The sequence below is a fragment of the Gigantopelta aegis genome, chromosome 10 (assembly GCF_016097555.1).
Source record: "Gigantopelta aegis isolate Gae_Host chromosome 10, Gae_host_genome, whole genome shotgun sequence".
Taxonomy (NCBI): domain Eukaryota; kingdom Metazoa; phylum Mollusca; class Gastropoda; order Neomphalida; family Peltospiridae; genus Gigantopelta; species Gigantopelta aegis.
In genome coordinates, this window is record NC_054708.1 from 34,371,839 (window position 1) to 34,389,411 (window position 17,573).

The 17,573-nt window shown below is 36.2% G+C and overlaps 1 protein-coding gene across 1 annotated transcript; it reads right to left on the reverse strand.

Annotated features, from left to right (window-relative positions):
- Positions 1–1,508: 1,508 nt before the first annotated feature.
- Positions 1,509–13,967, reverse strand: LOC121384087 (poly [ADP-ribose] polymerase tankyrase-like). Its single transcript, XM_041514314.1, has 5 exons — positions 13,846–13,967; positions 8,216–8,472; positions 5,782–5,896; positions 4,152–4,278; positions 1,509–3,117 (listed from the first exon to the last, which is right to left on the reverse strand). Exons 2-5 carry the CDS (start codon positions 8,444–8,446, stop codon positions 2,634–2,636), a joined length of 957 nt encoding a protein of 318 aa, XP_041370248.1. The 5' UTR covers positions 8,447–8,472; positions 13,846–13,967; the 3' UTR covers positions 1,509–2,633.
- Between the last annotated feature and the right edge of the window lie 3,606 nt (positions 13,968–17,573).

A 17,573-nucleotide genomic window follows, 5' to 3' on the forward strand; every position in this document is an offset into this window, starting at 1 on the left:
ATTCAAGTTGTAGAAGCAAAAGTAAATAGTGTTTTGTGGCTTTTGTTAACCATGACACATGTAGATTAATTTGATAAATTTGTCAAATATCAGTACTTAGCATGTACCACTAAACCATATTTATCTAAAAACTTGTACAACAAATGTATGTACCACCGACAAAAATAGGTTTCAGAAATGTGATGTTTTTAAGAATTTAAAAATTAAGCCAACAATTAGTTCTCTGAACCATAATAACTCCCCACAAAGATAATAATCAAATTAAAAAATAAACATTTAAAATATTTTTATGCAACACAAAAAGAACCGAAAATTATATTTGCACACAAAATATATTCAGAGATAGGTCGGAAATATTTTCTAGTAAACAATGCAACAAAAATAATGTCTCAAGTTCAGATTCTCAACTTAATTGTTTTGAGGTAAACAAAAAGAACTTGCTAATACCCACTTGAAATTCAGAACAAGTACATGTATATACAATACAAGATAACATTTTGTACCTATTTTTAACAACCTTGTTAAACACATTAAAATATACCTTACACGTACATGATATTCCAGAACCATCCGAGTTATATTTCTGAAAGCTGCTAAGTAGCAACAAGCAGAAAAAGGAAACACTGTGTTAACATGACATACAACTGGTGATTGCACTAAACTGTGTTCATAGTAAATAAATACACAGTATATTGTGCCAGCAATATACCTTCCAGTACACCCGAATTACTAAATAAGTGTTAGTGTATCTACTTGTATGTAGGTTGTCCGACATATATCAGCATGACTTCCCATTAACAAATTATTTCTACATCGACAGTTTGTTTACAACTGCTGATAAATAAGTATTACTGTATTATAGTGTTCTTATGTTTTAGTACAACCAAATGTTAGTACATATTTACTATGCAGATTTTTTTTAAATATGTTACCAAATAAATTTTAATTACTACATTAAAAGTCTGCATGTAAATATAAGTAATACTGACCGTTGCTATAACATACACATTACTAAACATTTAGTTTTCTCGTATGTTCAAATACTAGTGATCGTTATTACTAACCTATTACTACATCTTAACTTTCCTTCTAATAACAGTCAAAAACAATGTTTTAACTATCTAGCTAGAATTAGTAATGCACTGAACACATTTGGTCACATACCATTTAGTTTCACCAAGGTATTTTGATTTGTTACTCCAGGCTATTGTTTCAGGTGACAATACAGTAATTCGACTGACGAGGTGTAACAAATGCTGCGATACGGTATTGTATCACAACACTATGCATTGATTAAGGCCAGCTGTATTGTGATACACACAATATATATATATATCTGTATGTGATCAAGTCATGATACACACACAATATATATATCTGTGTGTGTGATCAAGTCAAGATACACACACAATAAATATATATATATATATATATCTATCTGTGTGTGATCAAGTCAGGATACACACAATATATATATATATATATCTGTGTGTGTGTGTGTGTGTGTGTGTGTGTGATCAAGTCGTAATACATTATACACACAATATAATTACGTGTGTGATCAAGTCATGAAACACACAATATATATATATATATGTGTGTGTGAACAAGTCGTGATACACCCATTATATATATATATATGCGTGTGTGTGTGATCAAGTCACCAGCACTAGTTACCAAGGTACGTACCTTCTCTGGTTTGCATAAAATCAATTTTGAGCTACTACAAACATTAGGATAACCAGAAACACATTGAATATGCTGAACTTGATAACTCAGGCAAGACAGTTAAGTAAAAAGCTGTAATTACCGATAATATTTTATACTGTTCAGTGCCATTAAGTTTTGCAATACATAATCTTATTGCGACCCACATATCGGGATACATATATTATGACCCACATATCGGGATATGCATCATATCACGACCCACAGATCATTATACCTCTTATCACGGACCCCGACACATTACAGTGTTTGAGTTAGTCCATCTGATCAACAGAATGAACAGGGCTTTAGAAACAATAAAAACAGTTCACATAAAAAGTAAAAGAATAATGGCAATGAGGTGACCTAAATACAAACCCTTGTAAAACATTCCCCATGGATCAACTGAATTAAAATTATATCAAACAGCAGGTAAAAATTCAAATCAGCTATATTATTTTCATGGTCATTTTATAATATTCTCAATTATTAATAATTCATAGTATTTTTTTTTTTTTTTTAACGTAATATAGTATACTTTCTTATTTTTAATCATTAATATAATTTAGTACGTTTTCATCTGCATACAATGATAGTTTACCATTTTGTTCATGTTGGTGAAATAATAAACCTTCTTTTTTAGCTGTTAAATTTAAACTTTTGTCATCACCGACAGACAATGAATGCACATAAATAGATATGCACCATGTTCGTTATCTCTAATTGGTATTTTCACAAAACATGTCTCTGCACATCTTAAGCATAAATTATGTCACCATGCCTTTTATCTCCAGCATGGTCTATTTTACATCCGACTTAACCCACTAATGTAATCTACTTGTCCTCGACAATCCAACTGTCGAACACTAAGTGTTCGCACTAGTTTCCTCTACAGCTACAACAGTAACCTGCGTGTATCCCGTGTGCTATGGAGTGGGGAGGTGGAACAGCTTGCGGGACAGATAATCTTGCAGTTTCGAAGGGACAGGCAGTTTGGGGATGAGGAGGCGGAAGCTGCCGCGCTCAAAGTCGAGCTGCTGCTGGATGACCTTGCGGCAGAGATTCATCAGAGAGTGGGGGGACGCCATGTTCGTCTTGTACCAACGCGAGAATGCCTCGTCGTCTGCCAGCATCTCCTCGGGAATGCCCGGACCTTTCCACCTCAGCCAGTCGACCAGGTTCAGCATATCGCACCCAGCAGCATACACAATTTTCATGCAGGGGACCTGGTAGCGCAGGTCGTCCTTGTACAGTCCCGTGCTCAGGGAGCTGACACACACGTACAGTGGAGTTCGACCGCGGTGGTCAGTCGCATTCACGTCGCTCTTCGCCTTCAGAAGCATGCGAATTATGTCCTTCAGTTTCCAGTGTGCAGCAACATGGATAGGAGCCATCCCATCTTTGTCACACCTGAAACACATCCAACAATAGCCAAAAACAGTTAGTAAACATCACTGGATAACTATTTTTAACAGTAAGGAGACAAACGTTCGATATAAAATTGGTATATTCTATCATTCAATTCAGAAAAAAATCATTATAGTAGCAGTCTATATTCATATTCATTCCTCCCTCCATCTCTCCCCACCCTCTCTTTCTCTCCCAACCTGTGTGTGCGTGCGTGCTCTCTCTAACTCTAACACTCTCACACTCTCTCTCTCTCTCTCTCTCTCTCTCTCTCTCTCTCTCTCTCTCTCTCTCTCTCTCTCTCTCTCTCTCTCTCTCTCTCTCTCTCTCATGTTTTTTTTTGTTGGTAAATACCAAATTATTAATTTTGTCATCTTGGCCTCATAAAAAAAATTGTATTTGTAAACATTTAGGGAGAGACCTTAAAATAGGCATACTCCTGTTGGCTGATCCAAAAGATGCAAATGTGGCGGTAATAAAAGATTGTAAAAACCAATTAAACATATATTACATTAATTTCCTCCGTGGAACTACTGTTCATTCAATGATTAAACCACCTGATCTCTAAGAGCAAAGATGCCCAAAAATACCCATAGCACAGAGGTAGCTGTATCTGTTTTAAACATGCCATACCTTTATAAAGGTAACTGAAAGAGTGTTTTTGTTTAACAACACCACTAGAGCACATTAATTTATTTATCCTGTAGAGGATGTCAAACTTATGGTCAGTTTGACACAGTCATAGAGAGGAAACCCACTACATGTGTCCATTAGTAGCAAGGGATCTTTCAGACAAGATAGCACATACCACAGACTTTGATATACCAGTCGTGGAAAAGTAACCAATACATAGGTCCAATTCTACCATAGACAATGTCTGATAGCAATACAATGGTCATGTGTGAATTAATTTATGCTGGCCATGCCTTATGAATTTTAGTGACCATCATTAAACAAACACAAATTCTACAAGATATGGATACAGTCGGGTACGTTTGCTTCAGTCTGTATTTAACTGTTACTAACTGTGAACTCACATATGCACGGATGAACCAGCTGCCAGCAGCCTTTCAACAGTGGCATAACTAGAATGAACAATGGCGTTCTGTACACAAATATAGAGGGGAGTCTGATTTTCCTGGTCTGGCTTGTTAATATCAGCACCTGAAACAGTTCACAAGAATGAGATAAATCATTAACAAGAATTCCACACAATTAAATGTCTCATGTACCTTAAACTCATTGGGTGTCACAATTTGTTCCTTTTTTTTTCACTTTTCTTGGTAAATAACCATACAATGTACATATAGTTTTGTTTATTGCTTTTTCTTATTTAAAAACAGTTCCCAATCTCAATACAACAATATATAATATAAATGACAGGAACTTTAAGTTTAAAAAAACACACCAAGATATACATTATGTAATGGCTTAATGAGAAAAAAAGAGAGAGAAAAAACTTCTCTTTTTTTTAAACTACCAGTAATAGTAGTTAGTTTATCTCAATGTACAGTGTATCCTCGATTTATCGCCCCCCGATTTAACGTCAACACCGCCTTCCGCCAACTTCTTTTCAAGTACCGTTTGTATCTCTGTTTAATTCCCTCAAGTTACTGCCACCTTCGCTATCCACCATCGCCCTTTTTGAACCAAACTCCATTTAGTCATTATAATCCCCCCAATAATACCACCACAAATGTGATCAGAAGTCAATCATGGTGCTGTAATTAACCTGGTGACTGGTGAAAATCTAACACCGATGATCACTGGTGGTATCCAGTAAATATGTTTTGTGTTATCGAGTGGCAATTAACAACAAAAGCTTTGGGAAGCAGAGCGATTCATGCCCAATTAGTGCTCGTGGGAAAGGAACAAACGACAGTCTGATGATCATGTGACAGATAGGTGCATTCGATTTGACCAGGGCCTCATTGCGAGTTGCTACTCAACGTTGTGATAAATATGACTGCATCGATATTTGATATACTGCCAACTCGAAATGACGCCACAACTACATTGGTACATTAGTGGCTGTTAAATCGAGGTTATACTGTATGCTGAAAAAAAAGAAATTGGTTGTTTTGTTTAGTACAATCTATACTACTCATGCTGATAGTTTATTGCGCACAGCTACCGATTAACACCCACTCGACTGTTGAGTGAGCAGTAGTCTGAAAATCTGCACCTGAACATATCAACTGACGCTAGTTGGGCAAAACTGAAAATTAGATGCGACTGTTGCGTCGTTGCCCTACACACACCTACTGATTAATGCTGATATGACTGACATGTCAGCATTAATCGGTAGGTGTGTGCCAAGCATAACTTAATGTGAAAAGAAGTATTTCCTAAAATAATTTTCTATTGTTGAAATATCACACATTTTATTCATTCACTATTCTTATTTGCTGAAAAATATTTTCTTGGGTCAACTTATAAATAGGTTAATAAAAGAAGTTATGTTTTCAGGGATTGAAATTAGGGTTAGGATTAGATCCCCGAGACCGACTAATAGTCAAAGATATACAGTAATCAATATCAACGGATCATCAACTGCAATTAATATATAAAAATTTCAAAAACAAAACTGTTCCCAGTCTCCAATTGACAAGTTATGTGTATGTTGTTTTACTAACAATAAAATACATTTTCAATATGAACGCTTACCTGATTGAACTAGAATGTCAACAAGAATAGGCCTGCCATGATAGGCTGCTTTGTATAGAGGTGTACAATTGCGGCGATCAGTAAGATCAATACTGGCACCAGCTTTTAACAATATCTGTAAATAAAATAAATATATACCAAATGCTAGATTACAAGTTATATAAAAATAGGGTTTACCTACCAAAATATTGCTGCCACAATCAGGCCAATTAATAAGTCACCTTGATTTAATTCAGTATAAAATATTATTTTAAAAAATAACCACATATATGGATACATTATTCTCCCATCCCTAGCTATGCAAGACAGACCCAGTGTTTTCGCTGTTCCATTCAAGCGGGGCGTCCCGCCCCGCTATTCCATTTTGCCGCCCTCCTTTCACGTTCCCCGCCCTCCTTTATTTTTGAGCACCCCTCTTTATTTTCCAGCACCTATCTCTGCTATTTCCAAATGCACTTTTTTCCACACAAAAAACAACGATCAGTCTGCACACTGGACATCAAAGGAAACAAACCGCGTCGTGTACAAAAAAGCAATTGCCGAAACATTACCGTAACGTAATTTAACAGTATTTTAACAGCCTCTATTTTGTCCAATATCTGTATCCATTTGTATGTTTGATAGACACAATAAAAGTTATATTTTATATAAGCAATTCGGCAATCTCCGATTGAAAAAAAAACCCTTATTTGGCACCAAATTTGTCACGTGATCAGAACGGTCATTCTGTCTTTTGTTTCCACTAACTATCATTTGATATTTTGTCCTCAGTTGCAGATATAATTGGTTGAAACTGATGATTTTTACTTTCTGTTATTCTGTTTATTCAGCAGTTCTTTATAAAATATTGTAAACTTTTCATTTTGAGGGGATATGAACGCTTATAAAAACAACGGAAGTGGTAGTGTTTATCATTAAAATCATTTATCTTGAGTGCCAAATAATATATACACCGTCTTTACAAAAACAAAACTACTTTTTATCAGCTGGCGATAATATTTTATCACAGCGATCGATGCATTCGATGAAGATGGAAATAACAAAAATGTATCTGACATTAGGAGATCACTTTACAAACATCTTTGTTTTTCGTATATCTTGAAATCTTTATTAAAAATAATATTAAAACTTTGATCGGTCCAGCAAAACCAGAACTGCCCGTGAATGTCAGACCGATATCATCTTCGGTTCAATTAAAAGGCGAGTCTTTTTAGAAACCCCTTTGCACTTTTTTGTAGGCAAAATAAGGAGTATGTCTTTTCTCAGTCTACCAACACACAACATTATGGTAACCAAACTACTCCCCCCCCCCCCCCCCCCTTTTTTTTTTTTTTTTGCTTTTCGTTTATTGGTGTTTTTTTGTTTTGTTTTTTGTGTGGGGTTTTTTAAGGGTGTGGTGCCGAGCGGCCGCCCTCCTTTAATTTTCACCCAGCGAGAACACTGCAGACCCATTCCATGACGTTAGCCCATACGGAATAAATCTGTCTTGCATAGCTATGACATCACTGAATTTAACATGGGGAGTATTACAGCGTTGGTAATATATGATGTCATATTAATGCAAGTTTGATAGTTTTAGTTTTAGATATTTTGTTATTAAAATCTTCATTTTAAAAGCTATCTTGTTAATTTGTAGTGTTAAATTATATGTAACACATGAAACAGACACAGCAAATATGATAGTGCAGTTTATTCATGATAAAATAAACAAGTTACTTTTTCAGCCATCTTTGTTTGTTCATGTAAAATAATGGTTTATTTATCGAATGGATGGGAGAAAAAGACTCCATCATATATGGTCATGTGGGATAGAAAAAGTACACCATCAGTGGTGGAAATTTCAACACAGGACGAGGCTTGAAATTTGTTAATTCCTGTGCCAAGGTACCAATAGATTTGCAAATTCACTGCCACTGGTCATGCTTAAAAATTTACTTGCCAATTTAAAAGATTAATCTGAGTTCACTGCAATGTAAGACGTTTTCGACTAATAATTGTTTTGGTAACAATTAGTATTACATATTAAATATATATTCTTTTTTTAGAATATCAATATCTGTATATTCAAGGTATTTCTGATTGTCCTAGTATTTTAAGTAACCCAAACTTGATTTGGTATCCCAATAATTTCGTATGTACAACAAAATTTATATTATTAGGATATAAAATGAAGTTTGACCTACTGGGACAATCAGAAAACTATTCAAAATGCAACCACCGATATTCTTCCACTTACAAGCAGACTTTGCCATTAAAGGGGAACTATCACTCCACTTAAGACTGGTTCAATTTTTACCTCCCCTTAGCAAGTGAATTCACTCAAAAATATTTATCTAAATTTGTTTTTGTTGTTTTTTTTAATCTCACAAATAATATGAACTTAAAAACAGGTAGAGTGAATGATTTCACTGTGATGTCAGGTATTCATTCTCACCACACTGATTTCCACATGGTTCAGTGACACCGCAGCAAGAAGTGGGGTTGTACTGTCCTTTACGCTGGGAACTGTCGGGTTGTTCCATGGATAATTAATATCAGCACCTTGGGCCAAGAGTTTGCGAACACTTTCACGGTCATTAGCCATTACAGCCAGGTGCAGTTCTCGCTCCAGCTGCGTCATACCCATTTGTGGCTCCTCGCATTTTGTTGATTTAGAATTGCCCATGATGCTTTTACAATCACACAGGCTACCTAAAGAATAGGAATTATAAAGCATTAGTAAAAAAGAATTTACCTTTTATCAAACAGACTATTAATTACATGCGCATGTAGTTACATTGCAGATGTTCATAGTATTAATACAGTGAAATCCTTCTACACCAGACTCCGATGAACTCAAGTAAATCTGGTTTAGAAAAAGTAATAAAACCATCAATAACAAAGTTCTAAAGGCATACACAAATTTAAAATTTGCATAACCGGAAAATAGGTTATGCCATACAAGATTGCATAACCTAGTTTGATTTGCATAACCTGTTTTCAAAAAATGATAAAAGAACTTAAAAATTAATTTTAATAAATAAGACCACTGTCACCGTCACGATAACTTTTTTCATTGGAAAAATATTGCCATGTTTGATATTTGATCATTCTTCGTAATAAGTGAAGTTTTCTGATTAATATTTATAATGGAAGTATCGCAATTTCTGATTGGTTGCATTTTGAAGGAATTCCCTTTGGCGACATATAACAACCATTGAGAATACATTACATTTCCTAACAGAAGTATTCTAACTAGACTAATATTTGCAATTTCTGTTACATGTAATTATAAAATATATGTCGGAAATCGTCAAATTGTTTGTACTCTGATAAAAGATGCGATGTAGAAACTTCATTAGCACATTTCACATGAACAATAAATCGTTTATGCGAAATATATTTGCATAACCGATTGCACGAACGAATTGATTGTTCGTGCAATATGTTCAGGCCTGGTTCTACACTAAAATGTGGATAAATTATTGAACTGATACATTAATAAGTCCTTGGAAAAAACAATATTTCCTTTATTTATTTTGTCCCAGGCCTCTACATCGCAGGGGTTCAAAAATCCCATCGCCCGACGCCCGTGCCGAGTGGAATTTTCATGCCGGGCAAGTAATTATGTTAACTGCATATGCCCGATGACAAGTGACTAATGTAACACCTAAAACGTTTTTAACATTTTGTTACAAATCTCGGTAAAACCTTTGGAAAGAGTTCCGATCGTGCGAGCATTTACATAGCTCTACGGATAACTAACCCTAACCCTAAATGCTGGAACGATCGGAACTCTTGCCAATGTGTTGACATACCAAAACTGAAAATAATGTGTTGAAAAGTTCGATAACAATTTTAGAGTTATTCCCCTTTTACTATCGACTAAGATCGGTAATTTCCGCCACTGAGCGTTCAACTGAATTCATAAGTAATCGGTTCGATGATCTTCAAACTTAGAAATAACATCCTTGTGTATGCAATCATAATGTTTAATCCTTGCAAACATGGTTATTGAGGTAGGATACAGTTTTAAAATGTCATATTCAAATTAAATTAGACGTTAATGTGATTCCGGAATCTGCTCTTTGCAAATGAACGGGCGCGTAAAGCAAATTTATAATTTCCAAGTTCACTTGAACAGAGCATAAGTATTATGAACTGTATGCTTATAAAAGATGCAAGACATTTTAGTTTAGATATAATAAACCTTGTAGCAGAAAATACTTAATGTGTTTCAGTACTTTGCAAATGTAAATCTACGTTCGTGTAAAATGAACTGGTAAGGTGAAGTTAGATTTCATTAGCCATATGCCTTAATCGTGATGGTGTGATGCTCTCTAAGCATACATGAATATATTCATTTGTTCTGCTTTATTAAGTTTTTAACAAATAAAGTATGCTCAATAAGTTAAAAATTCAAGGCTGCAATCGATGTACATCCCCTCCCCGGCTGTTGTTTACCAAGTCTGCACTATTTAAAAACATTTGCAAAGTAACAGAGCTCATGTTTACTTTGAGCCCAGCCACGACGACTGTTTGCGAGAGACTTTTCTCAGCTATTAACAGGGTAAAAACACCCCAGAGAAGTGTTCAGGGGCAAACATTTAAAAATAATATACACACAATAATGACACATGGGCCAAAATCCCTAAATATGTTTGAACCAATGCCAGCCATAAAAGAATGGCTCACGAATGTAAAGGGATCTCACAACATCCACGGTCATACAAGTGGTCACTAAGGCATACATCGACACAATAATTATATTTAGATGAACAAGTGGACACTACCAAACAAATAACAAAGTTTAAATCAACAAATGGACACTATTTAAAACATAAACTTTAAATCAACAAGTAGAGAAGACAGTGGATACTACTGGACAGACATATACATTTAGTACTTCTTAGGTAAGTGTTGTAACCTATTGGCAAAATTCTTTATTTGTGCAATTAAACCAATTACTTTCGAGATCATTACACTATTAAGCACTGCATTAAATTAAATAGGAGCAACACAATTGGTTACCGTAAGAAGTATGGGCAAGTGGAAAAATATATGGGGCAAGTGAATATCTGATTGGCACTTGCCCTGTGGCAAGTATTTTTTTGAAATTTTTTGAACCCCTGCATCGGTCGCATATATGCAACCATTTGTTTCATTTGGCGATTAAAACATTTTTATAGTCGACAAGGGGGCAACCAAACCAAAGTTGGTATAAACAGATTAATAAAAACGCTAGGGGACAATTGAAGTAAAATAGTTGCTGAATACCACAAAATGAAAACAGACCTCAACCATGTTTTACCACACGATCGAAGTCAAATTTTATAAAACGTTTCTTGGTACACCTTATAAAACACTTTATTTAAAAGGAAAGTAAAAGTTTGTAACAAAACATTACAACCGTATCAACAATTTAAACAAAAAATGACAAGTCGATCATGTGATTAACATACACTGGGATCTGTCAACCTTTTTTTATATCGCATACATACACATCGTCAGCATAAACTAGAAAACCAGTCAACTATTGGCGAATCTCGAATATATACAAAAATTCCAGAATATAATACATGTACTTGAAATGTTACGACTATGAGGCATTTGTCATGGACCTGATTTGTTACAAATAAAATGTGTCATTAACATTTGCATGAATTAAAAAGCAGAGAAAACTTGTATTTCTGTTTATTATTTATTCATAACCTATACATCAATGAATTTAAATAGTTTTATTTTAGGACTGCCACTCTAGCGTTGCATTTTAGTAAAGTTCTTTTAATCAGATTATTACAATCTGTTATGGTAGAAACTTACTTTCTGATGTAATACTCACCAGACAATTACAGATACTATTTAAAGTCACCCACCCAGTACATATATAAATTGCACAATTGTTTCTCTGATAGTAGTGATACACTTCATGCCTTTCAAAGTTCTTTAATATTCACACCAACTTCCATGCCTTTCAAAGTTCTTTAATATTTGCACCAATGGTTTACATACACTCACATAGATGCATGCACACCCACACACACACCCATACACACACATTCATTCATACATATACATGTACACTTTATCGGTAAATATATATATATATATATATATAATCATGGCTCCTAAGTTTGCTATTTGGTGCCTAACAAAATAGAAGTAGGCGCCATCTAGCCCCCGGCAGAAAGGTTAACATAGAGGGCTGTGTCCTGAAAAGTGTTCGAATTTCGTTATAGAACTAAGTTACAGTTTGGACTGCGATTGCATCACATCATTCTTCTGAGGGTTAACCCAACACACCACAATATGTGGCACCACTCACTTATACTGTTTATGTATTTATGAATAACTGATTTGATTTGATTTGATCTGAACTCTAAATGCTGACAGGGTCAGAAGTCTTCCCAAAGTATTAAAAGGTTCAAATTCTGGATCTCTAAATCGTGTAAATATTACACAGCATCTCCTGCAATTAAAAAAATGTCCACAGCAAAAAAAAAAGTGCTGTAGAGAATGAAAAACTCCACGCCAATCTCCATGACATTGCCGTGAGAAATTACAGGGGTTGCACAGAAATTACATTGTATTTATTTAACAATTTAACACAAAATGTTGGTTGGGGGTAGTCCGAGTACTCTGACTGTAAGAGAGATAGATGGACATTTGGATAGTTCTACACTCTTGTTACAGTCAGAGACCAAGCTATGTAATTTTCTTTCAATTGCTTCGCTACCCACCAAAGAGTAGTCAGAGATTCCCGTTCTAATACCACAACAATACTATGTTTGAACAGTTATCTCAAAGGCATAACAATTTTTTTTTTGTTTAACGACACCACTAGAGCACATTGATTCATTAATCATATTTGGTAATTTTATCAAGAGTGTTAGAAAGGAAACACATTTTACCATTAGTAGCAAGGGATCTTTAATATGCACTATCCCAGACATAATAGTACATACCACGGCCGTTGATATACCAGAGTGGTACACCTACCAAGTAGGCATACGACTCGTAAATCAAATACTTTCTCACCTTGAGAAAACATGAATGTAATATTTGTTTCTCTGGGTGTGTGTGTGTGTGTGTGTTTACCACTCTCTGTCGCTTTGGTGATTGTCCGCAGTCCAGTGGTAAAGCGCTCACTTGATGCATGGTCAGTCTGGGATCGATCCCCGTTGGTGGGTCCATTGCGCTATTTATATATCAAAGGCTGTGGTATGTGCTATCAAAGTTTCCTTGCTACTAATGAAAAAATGTAGCAGGCTTCCTCTCTAACACTGATAAAATTACCAAATATTTTACATCCACAGCCAATGATTAATGAATCAATCATTAATCAATGTGCTTTAACAGTGTCATCAAACAAAAACTTTTTGGGGGGCGATTGTCAGGCACTTGTCGTATTATCATATGAGACGGCCCCTGCAAGATGAAATGGCTGAGTGGGCAATCATGTGATGCTACATCACGATATAGGTCGGCGAACTTAGAATTCTGCTGTCCAAAGTTTAGCTGAATGTGGGTGCTGTTGGGGTTATTTTCTGTAGTGTGTGTATTAGTGATTAATATGTGAATTTTTTTAAATCAAGGAACTTGAAAATGATTGATGTAAATGTATTTGATGTCAAACATAGAATTGTTGTGGTATTAAAACAGAAATCTCGGACTATTTGGTGGGAAGCAATTGAAAGAAAATTACATAGCTTGGTCTCTGACTGTAATAAGAGCGTCCAAATGTCCGTCTAGAGCTCTCTCTTACAGTCAGAATACTGGGGCTAGTTGGGGGGGGGGGGGGGGGGGGGGGAGCTCGAGGAAATATGCCAGTATTGTCAAATCTTATTCAAAATGGCCACATTAAAATATATAAACTGTTCAAGTAAGCTGCACAAGTGGCGAAGTCAGACATCAGTTTACCCCTTGCTTTGAAGTGACACCCACACTAGTGACAGTCTGAGTCGGAGTCTTGACAGCTTTTTCTCACTCACTAAATCTCAGTCTGTCAGTTTCTGTTTACATAGCTAAAATATGTTACCCTTAAATTAAAGCAAAATCTTTACAATCATATTAGAACAAAGATACCTCAACTCCTGTGCTGTTCTATTCCCCTTCCATATCACCACAGAACACTGTGCTGATAAAGAAAATCTCAGATGTTTTCATTTATTTTCTCACGTCGCACTTCTCTCAAGGAATCCATTTTGGAAAGTCCCGGATGACTTTACAGGTCAATTATCTCCCCTGTATTGAACATATTGGGGACTATCTCAAAGGTATAATGGCAAGTGATCTCTTGTTGACAAAATTTCTAACCTTTGTTGTGTATTGTGTGCAGCAAAACATCACATGGAAGTATAACAATAAAAGACTATCCTGATAAAATAACAATAATTTTTAATAATAATAAGGCATAATTTGTTTTTAAAATAATATAAAAACGAAAGCTGGTATAAGCTCCTTTTTTGTCAGTGGCGTTGGAAGGTGCCAAATAGGCCTAGTGTCCCCTCCCCAATATAAAATCCTGGCTACAAAGTCTCAAATTATAAATTAGCCATATTATATTATAGCCCAGTGGTAAAGCGCTCGCCTATTGCGCGGTCGGTCTAGGATTGATCCACGTCGGTGGGCCCATTGGGCTATTTAATTCTCGTTCCAGCCAATGCAAAATGACTGGTATCTCAAAGGCTGTGGGATGGTGCATATAAAATATCCCTTCCTGCTAATCAAAAACGAGTAGCCCACGCAGTGTCTCTCAATATCTGTGTGGTCCATATATCTGACGATATATAACCGTAAATAAAATGTGTTGAGTGCGTCGTTAAATAAAACATTTCCTCTCTCTCCCCATCTCCCCCTCCTCCCCCCCTCTCTCTCTCTCTCTCTCTCTCTCTCTCTCTCTCTCTCTCTCTCTCTCTCTCTCTCTCTCTCTCTCTCTCTCTCTCTCTCTCTCTCTCTCTTCCAATGACCCAAACTATGAATTCTTGTAATTCCTTTTTCGTGCTAAGGTGTCATTAAACATATAGTAAAATTCTATTCTATTCGTGTAATTCCTACGATATATAACCGTAAATAAAATGTGTTAAGTGCGTCGTTAAATAAAACATTTCCCCTCTCTCTCCCCATCCCCTCCCCCCTCTCTCTTCTCTCTCTCTCTCCCCCCTCTCCCCCCTCTCCCCTCCCTCCCTCCCCCCCTCTCTCTCTCTCTCTCTCTCCCTCTCTCTCTCTCTCTCTCTCTCTCTCTCTCTCTCTCTCTCTCTCTCTCTCTCTCTTTCCAATGACCCAAACTATGAATTCTTTTAATTCCTTTTTCTAAGGTGTCATTAAACATCTAGTCGAATTCTATTCTATTCGTGTAATTCCTATAGCGCGTATTCTTACAAATATGAAATTTCTGAATACTGTGGTTCAGTGGGATAATAATTCGTTACAAAAAGATCTTACAGTGTTGGCAAACAGTTACGGTGCTGAAGTCATTTACTAGTACAATTAATAAATATTAAAATGTAAATTTTATATGTGTCATCTTTGTGAATGACTATCTATCAATGAAATAGAAGAACAATATTGAGCTGTGTCTTCCTATATAAATCAGCTGTAGGGTATAATTACGCATTCATCCAATTAAAACGGAAAACAGGATACGAAATGAATATAATTTGTTTAACGACACCTCTGCATATTTTAAAATTATTTCATATTTACTAATTCATATTTTTTAGTAGTTCACCATAGAACAATTAGCATAACAAATATTATATAAAACACCACCACCAATAGTTCAGTAGTTTAATAACATGTTTCGGCATTTTTGCCCTTTTCAAATTAACATGATCTACAATAAACGGTTAAATACATATCGTATTTTCCTACGTTAACTTTATGGCATGGGTCGTAATAATAGGCCTACCTTAAAAAACAGTTACTGTCATACATTTCATTTCAACGTAGTTTCGTGCTTATATTCAATTACGGTTCAAGCACGCTGTCCTGGGCGCGCACCTCAGCTATCTGGGCTGTCTGTCCAGGACAGTAGGTTAGTTGTTAATTTTGTTGGTGGTTAGTGGGAGAGAGTGTGTAGTGGCCTTACACCTACCCATTGAGCCCTTAAGAATTCGCTTTGGGTTAAAGCCGGTACCGGGCTGTGCACCCTATACCTAACTGCCTGTAGTCCGATGGCTTAAGCACTGCGCCACCGAGGCCGGTCATTTACTGTCATGACACACTTCTGATGTATTATTTCTGTAATTGACATCGCTGAATGTCATGCGATTACAATAATATTTAACATTTGTTATAAATCACATTTTGTAGATAAGGGGCCTAGTGAGAGAGAAGATAGTGTAGTGGTCTTACGCCTACCCATTGATTCGTTAAAACTCGCTCTGGGTGGGAGTCGGTGTGTGTGTGTGTGTGTGTGTGTGAGAGAGAGAGAGAGAGAGAGAGAGAGAGAGAGAGAGAGAGAGAGAGAGAGAGAGAGAGTGAGTCTCGATCGAAATTGATTACACTGTGACATATATTAACCTGAAACTGATTATACACTATAGCGAAAACTGATTATACACTATGGCAAAAAATAATTATACACTTTAACGTATGAGTTTCGACGTGTGGCGTGCGCGGTGAGGTGAGGATTACATCATGGTGGGTTTGACTCCCAATCGGTCACTGTGATGGATCCCGGTTACTGCGTGGGCTTCACTTCAAGTTCAGGCTCTTTGACTAGACAGAAACTACCCAAAATTGTATTTGATCTTGTGCATCTGAAAAAGGATTGCAGAGATCCAATTATTTATAAACAACACTTCGTGGAAATTCAAGAGTGGTACCGTGATTACATTCCTGTTTATACGGATGAATCACGAGATGGGAATTATATGGCTTGTGCTATAGCTTTTTCATCTGATGCAATAATTTATATGAGTTTGCCGGATTCGCACTCTAGTTTTACTGCGGAATCCTGGGCAAACACTGAAGCCCTAGAACAAATTAAGGATTTTGTGGAAACCAAATATATTATTTTTATACACTCACTTACAGGCGGAGCAGGAAGAGTGAAATGGTCTTGTGTCGTGCTCGCTCGCATCGGCCATACATACTTGACGCATTCATTTGTTATAAAGGACCTGGGTGTGAACATTGTCAGTGTACACTGACGATTCGCCATATTTTGGACGAGTGTAATAATCCTGGACAGACGAAAAAAAACATATTTTGTAGACAAAATGTGATGGAAATATTTCGATTCCACCCTGAACTTATTTTGACGTTTCTATGAGATACTGAAATTTATTCGAAATTTTAATATACAGTACTTAGCTGTGATACTTAAACGTTTGCACAGCTCTTTACACCGTGTTTTTAACTTGATTATATTTTGTTTTGTATTGATGTTGATCATCAATTCATTTGTATATTTATCATTTTGAGACACCCAACAGCCGATATATGTTTTGTGCTGGAGTGTCGTTAAACATTCATTCATTCATTCATTTCACAAGTTACCGCAAGCGCCTGTAAATATGTACATGGAAAAGACGTTTAGATTTATTTTAAACCGGATTTTTAAAGATTCACGTGTATGTGAAAAATAGAATGCTACTAGATAGCAGGAAATCATGTCTTGAGGCATCAAAACTAAAACATGTCTTTAGATCTTCCTTAGTATGGTACCGGCCTCGGTGGCGTCGTGGTTAGGCCATCGGTCTACAGGCTGGTAGGTACTGGGTTCGGATCCCAGTCGAGGCATGGGATTTTCAATCCAGATACCGACTCCAAACCCTGAGTGAGTGCTCCGCAAGGCTCAATGGGTA

Excerpts from the sequence above, each read along its gene's own strand:
- LOC121384087 (XM_041514314.1), bottom strand. The coding sequence starts at position 8,446 with ATGGGCAATTCTAAATCAACAAAATGCGAGGAGCCACAAATGGGTATG. Across the intron at positions 5,897-8,215 it reads ACCATGTGGAAATCAGTGTG|ATATTGTTAAAAGCTGGTGC; the intron begins GTGAGAATGAAT and ends TTTTATTTACAG. Across the intron at positions 4,279-5,781 it reads TGACATTCTAGTTCAATCAG|GTGCTGATATTAACAAGCCA; the intron begins GTAAGCGTTCAT and ends GAACTGTTTCAG.